Below are 14,827 nucleotides of genomic sequence, written 5' to 3'. Positions count from 1 at the left end.
ATTCACAAAGTTTTTATTGATAATAATTACTTAAATTGTTTGAGGACCTATACAACTGTGTAACATGCAGAAAACAGCGTTTTTAGAGAAATCAAAGACTGGAACTGAGGGAAGTCGGGGGGTGGGTGGGTTCTGTGGGGGGAAGGAGGGGGAGGGAGGAAAAAGGGGGGAAATAAGGATGATATGTTTCTGGATATTATGTTTTGTTTTAATTTTGAATAAAAAAGTAAAAAAAAAAAAAACAATCATTGTGGGAGGCGAGCATGTGAAAAGTGCCCTTCCTTCAGGTAACCACAAGGGTCTAGCAATGTGGTGGGGACAGGTGAGGGGTGAGTCATTTACCTGAGGGATACATCCCCCAGGCACTGCCTATGTGGGGCATTGCATCCTCAGCATAAATGTTTCATTTGATTCAAGCTATCTCCCTCTGAAACATGAATACAGCACATCTGAATGTTTGCAATCTTACTTCTTTGGAAACTGCTATGACTGACCGAATGCAGGAATGCCATTCCAGAGGCATGTGATTTTGGCAACGTTGTCTTCCACGTCAGCCTAGGTCACAACATCCCAAAGAAATTACAATTATGAAATCTTCTTCTCCCTACCTGCCCTCTCTTGGCAAGCTTTGGGGCTCCATTTAGCTTAAAAGCCGGCTTTGCCTGGCTTTGCCACCACAATTCATCCTGAGCAATGAAGATCCTTCACCTGTGCTTGGCAGTTCTCTCTTTGCTGCTCCTGGCTTCCCCAGGTAAGGGATGGAGAGGAAGAAGAGAGAGGGACACCTGCCAGCCTATTATGGGGTGGAAGAGGGAGAGGAGTACAGTGGCTGTTCTGTGCAATTGCTGATCTGTGGCCTTGCAAAGGAAGCTAACTTTTCTTGCTAGAGACATTTCTTTAGTGGTAAATTTTGCATAAAAATGTATATATCTGACAAAATCGCCTACCAAAGTGTATCTTTTAGGGAAAATATGCAGTGTGTTGCTGAATTTCCCCCATTATGCCCATCATTGCTTTGCAATCTCCCCTAATATAACCTTTATTTTCATTCGATTTTCATGAAGTTGCACTTTTTCATGTGCAGTTGAGTAGAGACATTTTTTAAAAAAATATTACTTGAAGAGAGAACTGCCTGTCAAAGGATGGCTGTGCTTTGATGTTCACATGTTAACTTTATTATGGTGCAGTAATACATGGGAAAATTGCATCGCATGTAAAACTGGTAAGGAAAAACAAAAGTAGCCTCTTTTTTTCTCAGTTTGGTTAGATTTTATGGAATTCTATGCAAATTTATGGAATATGTTTTACAAAATAAAATTTTGATTTGTCTCTTCCACAGGTCTGCCAATAAAATTGGGGTATATGGTATCTAATTTGTGGAAAAAATTTATTGATGTAATATAGAGCCTTTTATTCTGGGTAGTCCTTGGGGCTCTGATGGCTTCAGTTACAGGCTTTAGTTTCTCTATAACTTATAAGCCATGTGTGCCTCTCTTCTTGCTGTTGTTTTTCGTGGACTGACACCCTCCACTCACGAGCAAATATCTGGATAAGCACATTTACCATTTCTTCCTGTGAATGTAGGAAGGGTGGTAAACACCAGTGGCCAGTGGCAGGGGTGGGGGTGGGGGGTAGGAGTTGGGATGCCACAGCACCCAGAGAGTCACAGAGCCACTCCTGTTCAGTGGCGTAGCGTGGGGGGTGCAGGGGGGGCCGGCCGCACCGGGCGCAACATCTGGGAGGGGCGCGCTCGTACTCGCAGCTCTCTGCCCCTACCTGGCTCACTCTCTCTCACTGCAGTGCTGGCTGTGCGAATCCGATCCGAGCCGCTGGGTCGCCGCCCACTGTGGAGGGGAGGGTGCCAGGCATGTGATGCGGTGCGGAGAGAGAGCAAGGGACTATCTGGGGGAGGGACAGTGCAGTGGGGGGGGGCGCAAATTACTTGCCTTGCCCTCGGTTAGGGGGCGCAAATTACTTGCCTTGCCCCGGGTGCTGACAACCCACGCTACACCACTGCTCCTGTTCAATGGGCTGTGGAGTGGTTCCTCTCTTTCATCCAGTTGTGAATGAACTTCCTTCTCCCCACTTACGGTATGTTTGTTTCTCTCTTTGCACAGGATCTGCACAAGAAGATGAACCTAACTATGGTAGGCAATGCCCTAAAGCCAAAGGATTTTGTGGCTGTCTTTCATCCTATTGTGATTTAACTTCCTTCTTCACACTTACGTTTGTTTCTCTCTTTGCACAGGATCTCCACAAGACAATGAACCTAACTATGGTAGGCAATGCCCTAAAGCCAAAGGATTTTGTGGCTGTCTTTCATCCTATTGTGATTTAACTTCCTTCTTCACACTTACGTTTGTTTCTCTCTTTGCACAGGATCTCCACAAGATGATGAACCTAATGATGGTAGGCAATGCCCTAAAGCCAAAGATTTTGTGGCTTTCTTTCTGCCTATTGTGAATTAACTTCCTTCATAATAATATAATATAATATAATAATATCTTTATTGTCATTGCCCCCTTCGGGGACAACGAAATTACTTGGCTGCTCCATAAAAACACTAATTAAACAATATAGTAAAATACAGCAAGGGAGATTAGATGACTTTCAAAGTCCAGGCTTCCCATTCAGGGCCGAGATCGCTCTGGAGAAGAAGCTGTTCTTAAGACGGCTCGTTCTTGTCTTCATCGTCCTGTATCTCCGTCCCGACGGCAAGAGCTCGAAGAGACAGTGACCAGGATGCGATGGATCTTTTACTATGTCCAGTGCCTATGTCTTCTGTCTCCTGAAGTCCACCACAAGTTCCTTTGTCTTCCTTGTATTTATGAGCAAATTGTTAGCTCTGCACCACTCTGTCAGCCGCTCCACCTCATCTCTATAATCCATTTCACCCTCCCTTTCAGAGATGAGCCCAATCACGGTTGTGTCATCTGCAAATTTGACACTTCACATTTCACACTTACGTTTGTTTTTCTCTTTGCACAGGATCTACACAAGAAGATGAACCTAACTATGGTAGGCAATGCCGTAAAGCCAAAGGATTTTGTGGCTTTCATTCTGCCTATTGTGAATTAACTTCCTTCTTCACACTTACGTTTGTTTCTCTCTTTGCACAGGAACTCCACAAGACAATGAACCTAACAATTATGAAGAGTGTGAAAATAGCAACGGTATTTGCATAAGTGGAGGTTGTCCATATAATTCTCAAGAGATTGGAATGTGTGATGATGATCTGTTCTGTTGCAGAAGGTAATTTCTTCTTGCCAAAGGAGAATTACACCTCCCTGCCCCTCTCCCTTCAGCCTCTGGATTGATCATTTTTTCATTTCATTTCATTTTAATGTTTGATGCATTACTGTATTTTATTATTTTGTTGGAAGCCACCCAGAGTGCTGGGGAAGCCCAGCCAGATGGGTGAGGTATAAATAATAAATTATTGTTATTACTATTTATTATTATTATTATTATTATTATTATTATTATTATTATTAGGCTGCCACCCTAAATTGACACCCCTTCTCAGACTGAGGCTAAGGGACCCACAGCACTAAGAAATTAATTTCATTACGTACAACCTGGAAAACTTTAGGATGGCTTGTCACAATTAACTATTGATCAGTCTGCATGTTTACAATAATCTGTCTGATTCCAGTTTAGCATCCTTTAACGTAGCATTCATCCGCTGTTAAAATCCATTGGACTTTTCCATCACAACCCTCTTATATCCAATTTGTTAATTACATATATTACTTTTGTAGGTCAATGAGTACCAGCTACCTGCTCCATTAATTACCCAAAGCATCGTTTACCTAAATAGTTAATTGCTCCACATACCAAATGCAGAGTCTCCTAAGTTGCTCATCCTTTGCCTGCAAGCTCAACTGCTCCATTGCAAAACAAGGACAAAAAAAATCTATGGCAGAATCAGCCAAGGGTGGCACATCCCATTTTGCCGCTTGAGGTGAAGTAAGAATTGCTTCTTTGCCATGCCACCAGCACGGCTCCTAAGCCCATCTACCTGCTCCTCCTGCCATTGCCTGATCTGCCGCTGACACACACCATACCCTGTTGATTGCAGGCACAGAAGTGGCACTACCATTGTTGCCCATTTTAAGCAAGATGGTGCCGAGTTCTTTCCCCACAAGCAGAACCAGCGGGGCAGGAGGGGCACCAATGGGTTTGTTGTCTGAGGGGCTTCTGCCAGCAGAAGCAGGGTCCTCACCTGCCTCATGGCTGGTCCAGCTGTCTTTGTCCCCGTTGCCCTGTGAGCTTATGCCAGTTCTCCTTTGCCAAATCCCAAAACCACACCGTATCTTACTGCTCCTGCCGCTATGGCCTGCTCTGCCACTGCCACACAATCTACCCTCAATGGCAGAGAAGCAGCACAGCCATCGTTGCAAATTTTAAGCAAGATGGTGCTGTGGTGTTTCACCACTGGAAGAGCCAGTGGGGCAGGAGAGGGATCAAGGAGTGTGTGGTCTATAGGGCATCTATCACCTGAAGCATGGTCCTCACCTGCCTCATGGCTGGTCCAGCTCTGCAATCAGCCGTGTCTTTCAGATATAAAGATTTTGAAAGAAGGAATTTTGTCCTGGGTCATTGCAGAGAAATTAGCAACTGGACTGAATGAACCCCAGGGTGCCAGTACCTCCCGTGTTTCTCAAAACATTGTCACAAACTGGTGAGCGAGCTTCCTGTTCACCCAGAACTCTTCCTCAGGGCCACATAGACAACAAATCCCTGCCATGCATAACATCCAGGCTGCAGGAGAAGTTTGGAGACCTTGAAAGCTCCCTCACTATTCTGTGACATATTTAATTGTACCTAGAAAAGGAAGTCCCCCAGGGGTAGGGGTGTCTGAGAGACTTCATTTAATTCTCATTGAAAGGTGAGTCTATGTAATTCATAGTTACTGGAAATGAAAAACTGAAACAGACCTATCCCTACCCAATGGTTTATTATCATGAAATCTTTCTTGTGGTCCAACATGCCTTGCTTTGTATTTTCGTGTATCAAACATGGTCACTTTGCTATGAAACTGAGTTAACTCTTGTCTTTTTGTTTCTGGTTTCTACATTTTAGACAGGAGGAGTGACAGATGCCTTTGAAAAGTGGAAGATGCTCCCTCTCTTTGAGAGCCGCTGGATCCCGCTTGATCCCCAGCTAGGGACTTCTTCTCCAAAGCATCCAGATTGAAAAAGCAACATTTTCAAGGCTCACATGAGCTTGTGCCTTGCAATAAAAGCAGATCCAAAAGCATTTCCCCCCTCTGTTTTTCATTTCTAAGCATGAGTGTTATTGCTAGTGAAGCCAAAATGGCACCTTACGTCCATGAGAAGGAGAGGTCAGCAGGCATGGTTTGTGGAGAGGCCCAAAACATCATTAGAAAGGAAGACTAAAAGGGGGTGTTGTTGTTGTTGTTTAGTCGTTTAGTTGTGTCCGACTCTTCATGACCCCATGGACCAGAGCACGCCAGGCACCCCTGTCCTCCACCGCCTCCCGCAGTCCGGCCAGACCTATGCCCGTAGCCTCAAAGACACTATCCAACCATCTCGTCCTCTGTTGTCCCCTTCTCCTTGTGCCCTCCATCTTTCCCAACATCAGGGTCTTTTCCAGGGAGTCTTCTCTTCTCAAGAGTCTTCCCCTTCATGGATCACTGCCTTGCCGTGGTGAAGGGGCTTGAAGAACTCAGAGAAGAGCTTCCGGAGGCGGCGCGACCGGTAATGGCTGCCTTCTCCGAGTAAGGAGAAGGGAGCTCCGCTGTAAACGGGTCGTCCGCTACGGCGAAGCGGAGACCCATTCAGGAAAACCACAGGTGGCAGAAGCCTGTGGTCTCGGGACCCGGCGGGCGCCAGAAGCAGCCCCCAAAACGTTGAAGGGACCCCGTAAGGGGCTCCGGATCGCGGAGGGGGTAGCGGCGCTGTGGGTCGTTGCGCAAACAGCGAAGTGAAGCCGCGTTGCTGTTGCCGGTCAGCGCTGTCCTTTCTTCCTGCAACTTTTCTGAATTTTGGAAACTACAACCCGTGAGTAAATTTGGACATTGAAAACTCTCTGAAACTTTTGTCAACTTTCTGAAACTTTTTGAGAACTTTCTGAAACTTTTAAAACTTTTTTAAAAAAGTTGAAATTTGGCTGAAAACGGAGTGAGGATAAGCAGGAAGCCCATCTCCCGCTATACTGAACTTTAAGCAAAGAGCAGGAGGAGTGGAGACAAAAAGTTATGCGTTAACTAAATGCTGGCACCCTGTTAAAGCAGTTTTCTGAGTGAAAGACTTTGAGCTATTGACTTTTGCTGGTCATATTGGGAGTGCATTGATACTCTTCTTCTGTGGAACCAGTGGATTACAAAATAAATAAGAATCTCTGGTGCTGGAGCTGCCTGGAAGAGCACCAGTTTGCAACTTTGGATACATTGAATTCAGGTTTTGAAACATTCTGAGTTGGAACTGGATACTTTGAAACTGTTGCAGTCAAGGCACTGTAAGAAACACTGTTTTGCTTTAAGTTTTACTCTGCTAAAAATAATACATTGTGGAGGCGATGGACATGGATTTAAATTTACAAGTTTAACTTGGATTTGATCTTTTCCCTGAAGACGTACCAAGCTCCCTCTAGAGGATTTTGGATTTACAGTAGTGACTTTGTCCTATTTTCCCCTTCCCGGCCTCTGTTTGACTATTGTATCTGGGACTCTGCTTTCTCATGGGAACAACTTGGATTGACCTTGGATTACAGATAACTTTGGAATGAGTGGCGCAAGGAGAAGAGGAAGGACTAAACAAACAACTCTAACTTTATCTGCAGCCTCACAGCGCAGATCTTCTGTGCCGGCCTTGCCTTCCACTTTGCCTCCAGACATAGAGGCGGCCTCCCTAATACAGGCAGGGGAGGGAGAGACAGAGGAGCTGCACCTGGGAGATATGGCTTCAGGGACAAGTAGCTCTGTCTTGGAGAAAATTTTGGAGAAACTGGAGGCTCTGGACAAGAAGGCTGATTTGCATACAGCTAAAATTGAACAGAACACAGAAAGCTTGAATAAGCTGACTGGACAAGTTGCACGGAATGCCCAGTCTATTGGAGAATTAAAGGAGGCTGTAGGTGAAAATCGTAAACTGGCTGAAGATACTAGTCAAAGACTGGAAGAACTTGAGAAAGAAGTAAGACCACTCAGTAAACAAGTTGGAGAACATCAGATTTACTTTTCGATGACAGAACTGCGAAACAGGGAGACCAACTTGAGGATACGGTCAATACCAGAGGTGGAAGAAGATAATTTTATTGAATTTCTAACTAAGGAATTTGCCAAGTTTTGGAAGTTAGAGGAAAAAGACTTCAAAATCGTATCTGCTTTCAGGCTTGGCAGAGTCAGAAGGACAGAGAAGCCCAGAGATTGTTTGATAACACTGAGATCAAAGGAGGAAAGGGACAAGATTTTGGGCCTGCACTACGAAAAGTCACTAGACATTTTGGGCAAGAGAATTGAAATCTACAAGGACATTCCTAAGCAGTTGCTGGACCTTAGATCTAACTACACGGAATTGGCAAGACTGTTGAGAAGCAACGCAATTATCTTCAGGTGGGAGTTCCCACAAGGATTATCCTTTACCTACAGAGGGAGAAAGATCAAAATCAAAACAGTGGAAGATAGAGACAAGTTTTTGGGAGCACACGGAGAAGACCTCCACAAAGGACTTGGATTGCCAGCGCCAGAACTTCCAGGGGAGCCCGCCCCCTCGGATCCTCAAGGACCGGAGAACAAAGTACCACCCCAGAAAGAATAACCAGACCTATCCAGGATGTCTCTGCAGCTTTTGAGCTGGAACATAAATGGCTGTAACAGTCCCGAAAAAAGGTCTAAAATTTTTCATATTTTAAAAAAGGAACAATTGGACATTATATGCTTACAAGAAACACATGTGATTAGGCTCCATAGAAAGGTGTTAATAAATAAAAGGCTTGGTCAAGAATTTATATCATCGGATACAGTTAAAAAGAGAGGTGTGGTGATCTATGCAAAAGAGAGCCTTTCACCAAAATTTCTCTTTAAAGATGAAAGTGGAAGAATCCTCGCAATAGAAGTACAGTATCAAGGAGAAAAAATTTTGATATTAGGAATTTATGCTCCAAATGAAGGAAAATCGGATTTTTATAAGAAGTTGCACGAGACCATGCTGGATTATCTGGATTACAACAACGTCATCATGATGGGGGACATGAACGGGGTAGTATCAACAAATATGGATAAGTCACAGAACCAGAACATTACTAAAGAGGGAAGACTACCTAAGACCTTTTTTGAAATGACTGACAATATGGACTGGGTTGACATCTGGAGAGTTAGAAACCCCTTGGGAAGAGAAGGAACATTCTTTTCTGAAGCTCAACTGACTTGGACACGAATCGACCAAATATGGATAACTAGAAGTCTGGCACCTAAGGTGAGGAAGGTGAAAATCTGCCCTAAAACATGCTCCGACCATAACGCCTTGAGAATGGATATGACATTGATCCCAACCGGCTCCTTTAGATGGAAGATGAATGATGGCCTGTTTAGAGACCAAAGAATTGTAAAGAAGGCCCAAAAAACTTTAAAGGACTATTTTGAGATTAACTTGAACACTACGGTGGAAAAAAGAACTATCTGGGATGCAAGTAAAGCTGTGATGAGAGGGTTCTTGATTCAACAGAATTCTTTAAAGAAAAGACTGCAAAATGAAAAGAAAGATAAAATTCTGGAAAGTATCAAAGAGTTGGAGAAGAAGTTAAGATCTAACCCGAAGTCCCAACCGATTCTGAGAGAAATTAAACTTTATCAGGCACAATATTCCAAACTGATAAATCAGGAAATAGAATGGAAGATTAAAACAATAAAACAAAAAACTTTTGAATCGGCAAATAAATGTGGGAAACTGCTAGCCTGGCAGCTGAAAAGGAGACAAAGATTAAATACAGTAACAAACTTAGAGGTTGAAGGAAGGAACATTCAGAACCCGGGAGAGATTAGAAAGTGCTTCCAGAGGTATTTTAAAAAGCTATACACTCAAGGGCCACAAGATGAAATAGAGATTACACAATTTTTGGAGAGAAATGGATTAGCAAAGCTGTCAGAAGAAAATAGAACAATTTTGAATGGCAAAATAACACGACAAGAGATTGAACAGGCCATCCAGAGTCTGAAACAGGGCAAATCACCAGGGCCAGATGGACTGACCTCTAACTACTATAAGACACTGAAGGATTATTTGATACAACCTTTGTTGGAGGTCAGTAATGAAATAATGGAGGGGAAGAAGGCGCCTGAATCGTGGAAAGAAGCATTTATCACATTGATTCCAAAGTCAGAAACTGAAAAGACACAACTCAAGAACTACCGTCCCATCTCCCTTTTAAATGTGGATTACAAAATATTTGCAGATGTTTTGGCACGAAGATTTAAGAAAGTTTTAAGTGAGATAATCCATAAAGACCAGGCAGGCTTTCTCCCGGGCAGACATATGTTTACTAACACAAGGAACATCATAGACATATTGGAACTTTTACAAACAAACATAAACACTAAAGCAGTTTTAATTTTTATAGACGCGGAGAAAGCCTTCGACAACATATCTTGGAAATTTATGAAGGGGAATTTAAAAGAAATGGGAGTGGGACGGGGGTTTGAGAACGGGATTGAGGCAATATATTCAGAACAAAAGGCTAAACTGATAGTTAACAATGTGGTTACAGAAGAGTTTAAAATTGAAAAAGGTACACGACAAGGCTGCCCGATTTCCCCATTACTGTTTATTTCGGTTCTGGAAGTGCTCCTGAATATGATTAGGGGGGACAGGTTGGTGGAAGGGATTCAGGTCGGAGCGAAACAATATAAACTTAAAGCTTTTGCAGATGACCTAGTTCTGACATTACAGGAGCCGGAGTCTAGTTTGAAAAGAGTACTACAACTGATTCAAAACTTTGGTCGAGTGGCAGGATTTAAGTTAAACAAGCAAAAAACTAAAGTTTTGGGGAAAAACTTGACAGATACTGAGTTGGAACAGCTTCAGAAAGAGACAGAACTAAATGTGGTTAAAAAAGTTAAATACCTAGGGGTAAACATAACAGCAAAAAATCTGAGTTTATTTAAAGATAATTATGAAAAATGTTGGTCAGAGATTAAGAGAGACTTGGATAGTTGGTCAAGACTAAAACTTTCTTTGTTGGGCCGAATAGCTGCCATCAAGATGAATGTATTGCCAAAAATGTTATTTTTGTTTCAGACACTGCAGATTGTAGACAAGACAGAGTGCTTCCGGAAGTGGCAGAAAGATATTTCTAAATTTGTCTGGCAGGGCAAAAAGCCCAGAATCAAATTTAAAATATTAACAGATGCGAAAGAAAGAGGGGGCTTTGCCCTGCCAGATTTAAAGTTGTATTATGAAGCTGCAGCTTTCTGCTGGTTAAAAGATTGGTTACTTCTTGAAGATACGGATGTCTTGGATTTGGAAGGTTTTAATAACGCGTTTGGATGGCATGCATATTTATGGTATGATAAAGCTAAGATAAATAAGGCCTTCAAGAACCATATTGTCAGAAAATCAGTTTTTAATGTCTGGACAAAATATAAAGACTTACTGGAGAATAAAACTCCGAGGTGGCTGTCACCCCTGGAGGCTAAGGCTCGGAAAAGAGCCAATATGGAGGCCAACTGGCCAAAATATTGGGAGATAATAGAAAAGGATGGTGACAACTGGAAATTGCAGAGTTTAGAAAAGATGAGAGACAAAGTGCGAGACTGGTTACAATATGCTCAGATTAAAGAAGTGTTTAAAAATGACAAAAAGCTAGGATTCCAAGTGGAAAAGTCAAAGTTAGAAACTGAACTGTTAGAACCTAAGACTAAGGTACTTTCAAGAATGTATAACTTGCTGCTGAAATGGAACACACATGACGAAATGGTAAAATCAACAATGATAAAATGGGCGCAGGACATTGGGTATAATATTATGTTTGAAGATTGGGAAAGGTTGTGGACCTCTGGGCTGAACTTCACTGCATATAATGCGTTGAAGGAAAATGTGATGAAAATGATGTATAGATGGTACATGACCCCTGTTAAACTGGCTAAAATATACCATTCGTCTGATAGCAAATGTTGGAAATGTAAGGAAAATGAAGGAACATTTTTTCACCTCTGGTGGACCTGCCCTAGAGTGAAGGCCTTTTGGGAGAAGATATATAATGAATTAAAAAAGGTGTTTAAATACACCTTTACTAAGAAACCAGAGGCCTTTCTCCTGGGTATTGTAGGCCAGAGTGTGTTAAAAAAGGACAGAACATTCTTTATGTACGCAACAACAGCAGCAAGAATATTAATTGCCAAGAATTGGAAAACTCAGGAGCTACCCACTGTGGAAGAATGGCAGATGCAACTGATGGACTATATGCAATTAGCCGAGATGACCGGCAGAATTCGAGACCAGGGAGAAGAAAGGATGGAAGAAGACTGGAGGGAATTTAAGATTTATTTACAAAAATATTGTAATTTGGCTGAGTGTTGAATTGGATGCCAGTGCAGATAATTGTCTACCATTAAATTAGATTTAAGGCTGAATTATATGTCAAACCAAATTAAGATTATTAATTAAGATGAGTTAAATGATAATTTGTTTGAAATAAATTTAATAATGATGTAAGTGTATGCGGGAGGTGTGGGGGAGTCCCATGTAATAATTGAGAGATGTTAAATGGACAATGATAAGTTGTGCTTATCTAATATATGCTTTATTTGAAAACTTCAATAAATATATATTAAAAAAAAAAAGAAGAACTCAGAGAAGCTATGAACTATGCCGAGCAGGGCACCCAAGATGAACAGGTCATAGTGGAGAGTTTTGACCAAACGAGATCCATTTGGAGGAGGAACTGGCAAGCCACTCCAGTATCCCTGCCAAGAAAACTCCATGGACAAAGACTAAAAGGGCGTGAGCATCCCCCAAAACCTGAGTGGCACTCTTTTAAAAAGTATGCCAATAGAAATATAGTCATCCTTTAAAATCCACAGGTGTCTGAATTTTGGGATTATTGAACTGACCAGACGAGGTCTGGAAGCTTCCTCTTAAAGATTCTTGCCCCCTCCCCCCCCCCACAGGATTGCAGGTTGGGAAGTGTGGTGATCACACAGGGTCCCCGGACATTTCACCGTCTATTGATCCCTGTGCCACCACTTTATTTCTTGCTACCACCACCCAGGCCCTACCTGGTAAAATACTGAGTCCAGTCAGGGTTAAGTTGGAACATAAACTTCTGCTTATTTATTGCAGTTTAACAAGCGTGTGGTTTCATAAACGGTCTCAGTGAATTACAATCATGGGGTGCCTATCCAGACCTATAACTTCTGCTACCTGCTCTTACTCACTAGACCACCTCTCAGATATTTACTTGTCTTCCTAGCCCCTAACTGTTCCTGACTCAGCTTATTTCGCTACATAAATTCAACCGACCCACAGACTAGCTCAATTCACTCCCACTCCAACCAACCACCCCACTCCCAAGAAACTCCTCCCTTCGCCCCTTCCAGAGCTGGTTTTATAGTCTCTCTGACTCCACCCCCTGGGTTCTGATTGGGTAACCTGCTTAACTATTTCACCTCCAGCACTCTCATATGTTAACGTCACAGGAAGTAGCCCAGGCTTTTGCAGAAATTAGCTCCACCAAGCTCCACCAAGCCCACTCATTATAGTATATTAGGCATAATTGCATGCACATGTGCCTACCGGGAAGAATTCTTCATCCTAGGATCCCATGGCACCCAGTCTGGTGAGATAAGAGAATGCAAATAATAACAATAACAATCACAAAAATTTATTATTTATACCCCACCCCACTGGCTGGGTTCCCCCAGCCACTCCGGGCGGCTTCCAACAGAAAATTAAAATGCAATAACCTATTAAACATTAAAAACTTCCCTAAACAAGGCTGCCTTCAGAGGTCTTCTAAAAGTTTGGTAGTTGTTTTTCTCTTTGACATCTGGTGGGAGGGCATTCCACAGGGCAGGTGCCACTACCGAGAAGGCCCTCCGCCTTTTCCCCTGTAACTTGGCTTCTCACAGTGAGGGAACCACCAGAAGGCCCTCAGCACTGGACCTCAGTGTCCGGGTAGAACGATGGGGGTGGAGATGCTCCTTTAGGTATACTGGACCAAGGCTGTTTAGGGCTTTTAAAGGTCTCAGCGTGCGTACCAGATGGAGCTGGTAAACAGCTGCCCTGGACACAGAATTGACCTGCTTCTCCATGGACCGCTGTGAGTCCAGAATGACTCCGAGGCTGCGCACCTGGTCCTTCAGAGGCACGGTTACCCCATTCACGACCAGGGAGTCTTCCACACCTGCTCGCCTCCTGTCCCCCCAAAACAGTACTTCTGTCTTGTCAGGATTCAACCTCAATCTGTTAGCCGCCATCCATCCTCCAACTGGCTCCAGACACTCACACAGGACCTTCACCGCCTTCACTGGTTCTGATTTGAAAGAGAGCTAGAGCTGGGTATCATCCGCATACTGATGAACACCCAGCCCAAACCCCGTTATGATCTCTCCTAGCTGCTGCATGTAGATGTTGAAAACATCTGCCCTCAGATCTGTGGACCAGACCCAGAGGCAGGGATAGTCCTCAAACAATGACTAAACCTGCCTCTTCGGTAATGACATAGTCTGGTCTTATCGTAAATCCTCCTCCTACCCCTAATCACTGAGATTGGTTCTCCAATGCATCCTCCCCCCTCCCCCCCGTGGAACCTGCCCCAGCCATTTTGTTGGATGGTCTGCCCCCGCCACTTAATGGATCCAAATGGTTTCCAGAGAGTGGCAGGGAATGCTTTATCTGATGTTGATGGCCTTTCAGCTGATTTCCTGGTGGCCCACTGGAATGTGGCCTTAACCAGGGCTATTGACTGTTTGGCTCCGAAGCGCCCTCTCCAATTGAATGGTTTTCCACAGATCTGAGGGCAATGAAACAATCGCTGAGATGGCTAGCGCGCCAGTGGCGGATAACTCTTTCTGAAGCTGACCAGACACCCGTTAGAGCTCATTGTCGAGCCTACCAAGTGGCGGTAGCGCTGGAAAGAGGACTTTCTTCACCGCCTCTATTGTATCTGCAGAAAACAGCAGCAGGACACTCTTTAAGGTGGTTTGCAATTCAGCGGAACCACCTGCTACATCAGGGCCCAGTACAGGCCACATGATCTCCTGCAATGATGTTGCAAAGTTTTTTGCAGATAAAGTCACTCAGATTCAAGAAGAGGTAGACTCCACCGTGGGAGCAGGGCCAGGGTGGGAGAGTGCTAGAGTCCTGTCTAGTCAAGTTGCGTGGAATCAATTCCAATCTGTTACCTCCGAGGATGTGGACAGGCTGCTTGGACGAGTGAAACCAAACACCTGTCTCATTCATCCTTGCCCATCCTGGCTTATAAAAGCTAGCCGGGAAGGGCTGGGCGATGGACTTCGTGGGGTGGTGAATGCTTCTCTCTGTGAGGGAGCCTTCCCAGACCTGCTGAAAGAGGCGGTTAGGAAACCGCTTCTTAAAAAACTATCTTTAGATGCTGCCAATATGGCCAACCATCATCCAGTCTGAAATCTTCCATTCTTGGGCAAGGTGATTGAGCGAGTGGTTGCTGAACAACTCCAGACATGCCTGGAAGAAGCGGACCATTTGGATCCCTTCCAGTCAGGATTCAGGCCTCATCATGGGACTGAAACGGCCTTGGTCACACTGGTCTATGATCTCTGGCAGGCTAGGGACAAAGGTGAGAGCTATTTCCTAGTTCTCCTGGATCTCTCAGTGGCTTTTTACAC

The 14,827-nt window shown here is 43.8% G+C and overlaps 1 protein-coding gene across 5 annotated transcripts in view; it reads left to right on the top strand.

Moving 5' to 3' along the window:
• Nucleotides 1-243: 243 nt before the first annotated feature.
• The window catches only part of LOC310673973 (gallinacin-5-like), an 84,777-nt gene continuing 70,193 nt past the window's right edge, over nt 244-14,827 (top strand). For 2 of the 5 annotated variants that reach the window (XM_083432840.1, XM_083432838.1), the window contains exons 1-3: nt 244-751; nt 2,118-2,147; nt 3,120-3,252. In XM_083432840.1, the coding sequence (XP_083288966.1) occupies nt 694-751; nt 2,118-2,147; nt 3,120-3,252 (221 nt within the window). In that variant the 5' untranslated portion in view covers nt 244-693. Of the gene's footprint in view, nt 752-2,117; nt 2,148-2,361; nt 2,410-3,119; nt 3,253-5,085; nt 5,263-14,827 lie in introns of those variants that run through there. The other 3 variants (XM_083432839.1, XR_014509266.1, XR_014509267.1) reach the window with 3 other exon arrangements.

Source organism: Podarcis tiliguerta (assembly GCF_965153285.1).
Source record: "Podarcis tiliguerta genome assembly, chromosome: 3".
NCBI lineage: Eukaryota > Metazoa > Chordata > Lepidosauria > Squamata > Lacertidae > Podarcis > Podarcis tiliguerta.
Note: the sequence above shows the minus strand (reverse complement) of the source record. Positions and strands in the feature narration are given on the sequence as shown.